General features: G+C 25.8%; 6 protein-coding genes across 6 annotated transcripts; 1 reads left to right on the plus strand and 5 right to left on the minus strand.

Annotated features, from left to right (window-relative positions):
- Positions 1 to 129: 129 nt before the first annotated feature.
- Positions 130 to 1,614, minus strand: ENU1_070020 (fatty acid elongase, putative; the record flags this gene model as incomplete). Its single annotated transcript, XM_008858403.1, has 1 exon — positions 130 to 1,614. One exon carries the CDS (start codon positions 1,612 to 1,614, stop codon positions 130 to 132), a length of 1,485 nt encoding a protein of 494 aa, XP_008856625.1.
- Positions 1,615 to 2,149: 535 nt separating this feature from the next.
- Positions 2,150 to 2,551, minus strand: ENU1_070030 (hypothetical protein; the record flags this gene model as incomplete). Its single annotated transcript, XM_008858404.1, has 1 exon — positions 2,150 to 2,551. One exon carries the CDS (start codon positions 2,549 to 2,551, stop codon positions 2,150 to 2,152), a length of 402 nt encoding a protein of 133 aa, XP_008856626.1.
- A 267-nt stretch (positions 2,552 to 2,818) lies between these two features.
- Positions 2,819 to 4,906, plus strand: ENU1_070040 (Rho guanine nucleotide exchange factor, putative; the record flags this gene model as incomplete). The annotated part of the gene is made up of 1 exon (XM_008858405.1): positions 2,819 to 4,906. The coding sequence occupies one exon, from the start codon at positions 2,819 to 2,821 to the stop codon at positions 4,904 to 4,906; it is 2,088 nt and encodes a 695-aa protein (XP_008856627.1).
- An 894-nt stretch (positions 4,907 to 5,800) lies between these two features.
- On the minus strand, positions 5,801 to 6,443 carry ENU1_070050 (hypothetical protein; the record flags this gene model as incomplete). The annotated part of the gene is made up of 2 exons (XM_008858406.1): positions 5,801 to 5,985; positions 6,032 to 6,443. 2 exons carry the CDS (start codon positions 6,441 to 6,443, stop codon positions 5,801 to 5,803), a joined length of 597 nt encoding a protein of 198 aa, XP_008856628.1.
- A 298-nt stretch (positions 6,444 to 6,741) lies between these two features.
- Positions 6,742 to 8,268, minus strand: ENU1_070060 (hypothetical protein; the record flags this gene model as incomplete). Its single annotated transcript, XM_008858407.1, has 1 exon — positions 6,742 to 8,268. One exon carries the CDS (start codon positions 8,266 to 8,268, stop codon positions 6,742 to 6,744), a length of 1,527 nt encoding a protein of 508 aa, XP_008856629.1.
- Positions 8,269 to 8,340: 72 nt separating this feature from the next.
- ENU1_070070 (hypothetical protein) lies at positions 8,341 to 8,929 on the minus strand (the record flags this gene model as incomplete). The annotated part of the gene is made up of 2 exons (XM_008858408.1): positions 8,341 to 8,831; positions 8,881 to 8,929. 2 exons carry the CDS (start codon positions 8,927 to 8,929, stop codon positions 8,341 to 8,343), a joined length of 540 nt encoding a protein of 179 aa, XP_008856630.1.
- Between the last annotated feature and the right edge of the window lie 79 nt (positions 8,930 to 9,008).

Genomic DNA, 9,008 nt, shown 5'->3' on the forward strand with positions numbered 1-9,008 from the left:
CTTTGAACTTTTTTAATGAAATCTTTAATTGTTTCTTTTCATATGAAGAGTTGTCAATTTTCAAAAAAGATATAAAAAAACCATAATCAAATTAAAAGGTTTCTGTCTTAATTAAAGGATCAATTCTAATCAGTTGATCTTTTTCCAAACAACAGAATTACACTTTAATCCTGAACCAAAACCAATTTGCCAAACTTTATCTCCTTTTTGTAAGGTATGAATTCTTTCAATAAATTTAAATTCATACCAAACAGATGAAGAAGAAGTATTTCCAAATCGGTATAAAGCAGCTCTTGAAGGCATACAATCTTCATCAGTAAGATTTAAGTTTTCTTGAAGTCCATCAATAATAGCTCTTCCACCAGCATGGATACAAAATCCTTGGAAAGTCTCTCTGAAATTAGGTTTAAAGATATCTTCTTTCTTTTTCATATTTAGTTTATGTTGAACCATATCAATAAGATATAAAAAGACATCTTTCCAACTCATTACCACTGGCATTAATTGATTTAAATTTTGGACTAATGCTCTTGTAACACATTTTAATAAATCTCTTCCAATTTTTACTCCTACTATTCCGTCATCATCTTCAGATTGGAAAATACAATTATAAGAGTCATCATATTTTTGATGGTTAATTCTAACAGTAGTAACTAATTTATATGGTGCAATAGATGAATACTTTGACTTATTAGACAATAAAATAGCAGCTCCACCCATTCTAAATAAAGTATCAGATAACAATCTTCCTTTTTCTTGTCCAGGATACCATCCTCTAGTAATACATTCAGTGGAATAAACTAAAATATTAATATTTTTATTACGTCTTAGTAAGTCTCTTGCTAAGTCAATAGAAATTAATCCTGCTGAACACCCCATTCCACCTAATGAATAATTTTTACATGTTTCTTTCATTTTATAAATATTCATAATCATTGCAGATAATGATGGAGTTGGAGCAAACATAGAACAATTAGTAATTACAAAGTCAATATCTTTTTGGGGGTCAATCTTTAATTTCTTAAATAACTCGTCACAAGCAATTTTAATACTTATCTCCATCTCATATCTTGAAGATTTATATGTATCATCAGGTGGAACTGTATGGAATGCTGGTGGTAAATAAGTATGGTCACCTAACCCTGTTCTATGAATTAAACGTGCTAGAAAATCTAATGAAGTTGGATTAAAACGTTTAATATCTTCAGTAAATTTTTGAAATTGGTCATTTGTTGTTGCAAGTTCTTCTGGTGGTTTAGCAGTACAAAATCCAACTAGATAGACTGATGGTTCTTTTTTTGCAATGAAATAAACCATTATAATAAAAAGAATTGAAAATATAGAAGCAGAGATACATAAGGCTTTTGCATTTTGTTGAGAGAAAATAGGGAAAGAAAGGTCGTACAATCCATATAATTGTTTAGAACCAACAAAAACAATTGAAGCAACAAATATCACTCCTAAGAGTTTTACAATGAAGTCAATAATTTTTGTATTAATATTAGGTCTTTTTACATTAGCCTTTAAATAAGGTAATATTTCATTTTCTTCATTATCAAACATTGGATACCAATAAGGTTTTAATGAACGCTCAGCCTTATCAGAAGTACTCATTTCAAATGAATTATGAGATGAAATTACTCTGCTAGTTTAAATATTAAAGAAAGTCAATTTGGTTCTTCCATCTTTATTTTTTCTGGTGAAAAGTTTTCAGGGTTTCAATGAGAGAAAGAATCGATGATGGAATAACAATTTTTGTTAATAGTGAATTTTAATATTGAATAGCTCATTTCTTTTTCAGTTTAAATAATAAAAACAGATATCAGTATTGTTTTAAAGGATGATACATTCATGTCTCAAAGCAATTAATTTTTATACTTTTAAGTGTTATTAATAATGAGTTATTTTATACAAACCGTTTTAAAAAGAGATATTATTCTGTGAATTATGAATATAAAAATAGATTTGCTTTTTCAAACCAAAAAAATTCATTAATTCTACTTATCATAATATCCAATTTCAATCTTATTGAGATTTTTATAAAGACTTTTCTTTTCTTTTTTTTTTGGGGTAATTAGTTTTGATTTATTTTAAATTTAGAAAAATTTGTGATAATTTTGAAGGTTATATTTATTCATTTAATAAACCATTATTTTTTAAAATGTAGTTTCTTTGATACAATTCCATCTTTCTTCCTATTTTCTAAATCTTTTGGTTTTTCTTTCTTTGGTTTTTTTTCTAGTTTTTCTTTTTCATTTAGTTTTGAAAAATCTTTCATTTCATTAGATGAAGGGAGTGTTTGAATAACACTTTTCTTTAAATTGTTTTCTTTTTCTTTATTTAAAAATGAATTTGAAAATGAAGTAGAGTATAATACCTTTTGGTCTTCTTTTTCCGTGTGTTGTTTATTAATTAGTCTTTCTTGTTCTTTATCAATATATTTTTGAAACCAAGATTGATGACATTTAGTTGTTCCTCCTAGATAATGAGACTCATTTTGATTTCCTCTTAATGTGTCCCAGTCAAAGTCTTTTGTATGTCGTGCAGACATAAATTACTTTGATTGAATATTTTAAGTTCTTCTCTTATCAAGAAGATTTTATTTTTTGTTTTATATTGCAAAAAAATATATATATGAATTATTATCAAAAATAAAAAGAAAAAAGTATTAAAAAAAAAACGAAAAATAAGAGTTTTAATTAAATTTAGACATTGAGAAAAAAGAAATGACAAATTAAGAAAATAGCAAAAAAACGATGGAATAAAAAAAAGAAATGGTTTATTTAGGTGAACTTTAAAATAAGAAATTAAATCACAAATGAACTTAGAAGACTTTGAAGTAATAGATAAAGACGGAAATTTTACCGAAGTAGATTTTAAGATTGAACATCCTGTTAAAGAAAATGAAGAGCCACTTGACCAAAGAAGAAGAATTATAAATGAGATATATGATACTGAAGAATCATATGTACAAGGATTAAAATTATGTATTAAATATTACTATGAACCATTAAATGAAAATAAAGGTATAATTCCAAAAAATAAATTGGATGTTATTTTCCTTCATTTTCCAGATGTTCAATCTATGAACTCTTCATTTTTTGAACAATTAAAAGAGCAAAAAGAAAAAGGAAAATTATATGATTGTATTGGTTCAATATTTGTTGAATTTGCTCATTTTTTTAAAGTTTATAAATTAATTGTTGGAAATTCTGAAGCTGTATTAGCAGTTTTAAAAGATGTATGTAGTTCTCCTCATGTAAGTAGATATTTAGAACAACAAAGACTTCGTATTAATGCTAAAGTTCAATTAGACCTTCGTTCATATTTAATTACACCAGTACAAAGATTACCTCGATATAATCTTTTATTAAATGAATTATTAAAGCATACACCAACAGATCATCCTGATTATAACAATATAGTTAGTGCATTAGCTTTTTTAAAAGAATGTACTCAATATGCTAATGACAGTGTTAGAGAAAGAGAAAGAAGAGATAAATTAATAACAATTGCTAAAACATGTGAAGGTGCAACAGCAGAATCAATTGTAAAACCTGGAAGATCATTTGTTAAATCGGGAGAAGTATTAGAAATAGGAAAGAAAATTAATAAGCCAAGATTTATTTATTTATTTAATGATATGTTAATGTATGGTATTGGAGATGAAAGAAAATTAAGTGTTATTGGAATGTATAATATTGAAAGTATTATGATTAAAGATATTAAAGATTCTCCTAATTCTCTTCATTGTTTTAGAATTCTTAGTTTAAGTTCATCTGAAGTTGATATTACTTTTCAATGCGAAACTGAAGAAGAAAAAAAAGCATGGTTTGATAATATAAGTAATGCAGCTCAAGATGAAAGAAGCAGATTATTAACATTAAGAAATGAGATTACAGTTAATTCAACTACTGTATGGATTCCTGATGAAGAGGCAAATGAATGTATGAGATGTGGAACTCCATTTACTTTGTTTTTCCGTAAACATCATTGTAGGAATTGTGGATATATTATTTGTGCCAATTGTAGAACTCGTTGTAAAGTACCAAAATTAGGAAGGGTAGATTATGTATGTCTTAAGTGTTATGATGAACTTCAAGTAGAAACTAAAAGAAGAAACTCTCTCACCACAAGTGAACCTCAACAAATTGTTAAAGATACTACTTCTTCTCCTGTTTTACCAGAACAATCAAAACAGTTTAATAATCCTATTCATTCAGTTAATAATACTCTCAGTCAAGAACAAACTCCTTCTACTATAAAATCATCTACGAGTGATACACAAATAAATAAACAAGCCTCTCATTTATCATCTTTACCAACACGTCCTTCTCATCAAAAAACAGAAAGTTGTCAAGTCCAATTTAATTTACCTTCTAAACAATTTGATTTATCTTCTCAATCATTAAAAAAAATTCAACCAACACAACTATCTTCACCAGAGCCTCCTCCTCATTCTTCTACAACGAGACAAAAACCTTTAAGACAAGAAACTTCTATAACAACACATGAATCATTTGACAATTCAACTGATAAAAAAGAAATTCAACCAATTAAAAAAGAAAACAATAACATTACTATTCCTCAACAACCAATTAAAAGGGCTCAACCTTCTCTTCCTCAAAGACAACCATCAAACTCTAATATTCCAAGAACAAAACCATTACCTCCTTCTCGTGGAAATACAACCAATCCTTCTTCAACAATAACAAATTCAAAACCTTTGGTCCCAAGTAGAGCTGCCCCAAAAGTTAATACACAAACAACAACACCAAATGTTGATGGAACACAACACGAAAATAACTCATTTAAAGAAAGGCTTGCTATGTTCCAACAACAAAGTTCTCAAACAGAAAAACCAGCATTACCAATTAGACGTAAAGTAAATCCACCAATTAATTAATTTAATAAATTTTACATAAAAGTTTTTGTTTACATTTTTTTAATTAAACAAAACAAATTGAATTTGTATAAAAGAAGACATTTTGAAAACTATTTTAATATTTTCGCATTAATATTAAAAATAAGTTTTTAAAAATACTTATTTTTTTTAAAGAATTAAAATTTAATACTTACTCAAAATAAGTGGTTGTAGATTAATTGGTTATCAAATCTTGCTATTATAATGATTTTATTATTATTAAATAAAAAATATAATATTTCTAGTTATATAATAAGAAAATTAGTTCATATTTCTGTTGTTTTTGTTATTTTTTTTATATTATTTCATGACGATATTTTTGGGGGAGTTTCTTGTGGTACATTATTTGTTTTTATCTTTGGACGTAGTAAAATCAAACAAATTTAAATGACCTTTTTAACTACTTCTGTTTGACATTCAATAATGTATTTGAATGAAAAAAGGATCAATAATTTATTGTATTTTAATAACAACATTTATTTTGTTTTTTTTTTTGAAAGTCATATCAATTGACACTTGTTGAATTAATGGTATCAATAAAGAATACAAATTTTGATGAAATTAATGGAAGAAAACATGGAATAAAACTAATAACAAGTTTATAGAGAGAATCTAAATTTCTTAAAAATTGTCTAACAGTTATTTTTAGAGGAATGATTGGAAGTATTATTACATGTAGCAAAGCTTTTAATAGTTATTATATTTTAATTATTATTTATTGGAAGAATATTAAATTCTATTATAGAATTTTATTCACTACCACAAATTGATAATTTACTCCATTTCCAATATTACATACTGGATATTTCTTTAATTAAAATTAAAAATTATTCAATTTATGATTAAATTTTGTTATAATAAGATGAAACGATTGATTTACATTCCCATTGATTGATCACCTTGATATGCACCTGAAATATAACTTCCACCAAAGTTTTCTTGATATATGTCTTGGGTGAATTGTTGTTGAGGAACTTGTTGTATTGGAGTAGTTTCAGGTTGAACAGTATTTGACACAGTAAGATGTTTTTGAATAAGTTCATTAAAACGAGCTATTTGACCTATACATTAAATATAAATAGATTAAAAACTAAAAATAAATCAAACCTTTTATTGTTAGACGGATTTCATAAGCTTTAAAATAATTTGGGTTTTGTTCTTTTAATTTAGTTAATATATAAATTGTCATTTCAGTTGGAATACTTTTCTTTTCTAATTCTCTAATAATTTCATCATCTGTATAATAAAATTGTAAATATTGTTCAATCAATCCTTGTAATGTAGGTATATCAATAAAATTATTTTGTGGTTGTTGTACTTGTGGTTGAATATATTCTGATTGATATCCTACTCTTGGCTGATACATTGGTTGTCCTTGATATTGAACAGGGACTTGTTGATTAGGGAATGTTTGATATTGAGGTTGTTGATATCTTTGTTGTTGATGACTTCTATCGATTGGTTGTTGGGGAGTACTAATAGAGTTAGAAATAACAGATCCATTAGTATTAGGATTCATTCTACTCACTTATCAATTTTTTAGTTTCTTTTTTCTATTCTTTTTTCTTTTTATTGTTGTTATTTTGTTAACTTTTTTGTATTATTTCTAATTTTTTACCATTCTTCTTTAGTTCTTCTTCGTTCTTGAAATAGTTTTTATTTTTTCTCTTTTCTTTCTTAATTCTCTTTTCAAACGTAATACTTTTATTTATTCTTCTTTTTTCGTTTTCATACTACTAAAATTAACTTGTAATATAAAACAATTTTTATTATAAAATCTCTTTTCTTTTTTTATTTCTTTTATTGTTATTTTCTCATTAGATAGATTCGGACAAATCAAGAAAATCATCACTTGAGCAATTGTCCACATTTTTAATTTCTTCAAATTGTATAAGAAATGAAACTGGGTCATTATCTTTACTAATACATCTTTCTCCATTGATCTGAATGAAATTATTAATAGCAATAATACCATAGATAGCACTTAATTGTTTTTGGTTGAGAATAATTATTGTCCCTAGTGGAAGTGACTCATCACTACTATGAATTTTGATTCCTCTCTGTAATTGACTATATAAAATATTATTTAATCCACTTGGATTACAAATAATTCTTAATTTTTTATTTTCTTCGTTTTGGTTAATTTCCATTACATTTTGATATACAACAACATACTCTGGTTCTATAACATATTTGCATAGTGCTTCTTTGATTTCTTGTTCTCTTTCATTACATACAACAATTAGGCATTTATTATATTTAATAGTATTAATAACTTCTTCTTTAAATTTTTGTACTTCATCTTCATTAATGTTCCATTTAATTATGTCATCACTTTTCTTAACTCTTTTTCTTTTTTCAGTTACTTCTTCATCATTAATTACTTTTTTAGGTTTTATTGTTTTCGTTTTCTTTGTCTCTTTCTTTGTCTCTTTCTTTTTCCTTTTCTTTTCACAAACAATCTTTTCTTCTTCAACCTTTCTTAGTTCTTCAATAACTTCTTGTTCTATTAACTTTATTCTCTCTTTTCGTTCCCTTTCTTTCACTAATAATGGATTCTCCACTTCAGATAATAAACTCTTTCGTTTAATTGGACTGATTACTGATTTATGTTCAATACCACTATTTATTACACTGAATTGAGTCTCTTCTGTCTTTTGTTCAACTTCACTTAAAATGATATTATCATCTATTTTTCCTTCTTCTTCAATTATTGTAGGTGATAAATTTTCTTCATGAGTTTCTGTTATTAATTCACTTTGAACATCTTTTGTTTGTGTAAATTCATTAGCCTTTATTTCTGTAATGCTTTGTTCAGTAACAAACTTTTCCTTATCTATTTCCTTTTCTTCAACTTGAGTAATTTTTTCTTCTTTCTTTAAAGATTTCTTAGACTTTACTTTGTTTTGTTTTTCTTTGATTGTTTGTTCAATTTGCACCAACTTAGATTGTTTAAGAGTTCTATCAATCTCATATCTAATATTATTTTCAATCACAAATTGGATATACTTTTTTGCCATTTGAGTAAAGGAGATTTTCTTGTTTTCTGTAAGGTCTATGATTTCAAGTATTTGATTATCTATTTGAACATATTTCCTTATAGACAAACTATAAGCCTTCTTCATTGTGAAAATAGTTTGAAATCCAAAATATTTATCTTGAAATTCAATCATCCAAAACCATTCAGTAAATGGATATCCTTTAAATTGTGTTATATAATATTCTTTTAATCCATTAATTCCAGTTTCAATATTATTTCCTAATAACTTTATTTCTCCTTCTATTCTGAATGCATAAAAAGAACGTTTCATGATAGGAAAGTATGATTTTAAGTTATTTTGCATTTTGTACTTTGAATAGTAAATAAAGTTCTTACTTCGAACTAAAAATTTTTTAATTTCAATACAATAAATCAATTATGCTTGGTATTTATGTTCATTCAAGAAGTTTTGAACATCTCCTGTTACTGAACGAATGAGATAATCTGCATAAAAATAAATCCCAACAACAATTGTATTTAGTCCAAATAACCATAGCCCAGCTAACACTGTAGTAAATAACATCAATGATACAGTCAATCCAGCACAAATCCATAACATTGATTTATATGAAATATATTCCAAAATGAAATAAAATTTAGGAAATATACAAATGCACCATAAGAATAATAATGATGAAATAAACTCTAAAAGAAATACAATATATCCATTTTTAATAGAAGATAAAACGTAATGTATATCATTTGAACAAAACTCTTCTCCACCAAATCCATTAACAAACAAGGTTCTTAAGGAAATGATAAATTTAAGTATAAACAATATCAACGCAAACACTAGAGCTACTCTTCTGAAAATGTTTGACGTTTTTTGATCTTTTTCTTCTATTTTCTCAATCTCCTGAATTTCCCCTAATTATTAGAAATTTCATTAACTTCATCTCAATCAATTAAAACAAACGATAATTATTTTCCATAATTTGTCGTTGACGTAATTCTTTGGATGACATTAAAAAAAGTAGTTTTTAGTTCAACTTTTCTTAAGAAAGAAACTCCAGAAAAACAGTTAAAAAGAATTAGATTTGTTTA

Source organism: Entamoeba nuttalli (genome assembly GCF_000257125.1).
Source record: "Entamoeba nuttalli P19 unplaced genomic scaffold asmbl_3472, whole genome shotgun sequence".
Lineage (NCBI taxonomy): Eukaryota > Evosea > Mastigamoebida > Endamoebidae > Entamoeba > Entamoeba nuttalli.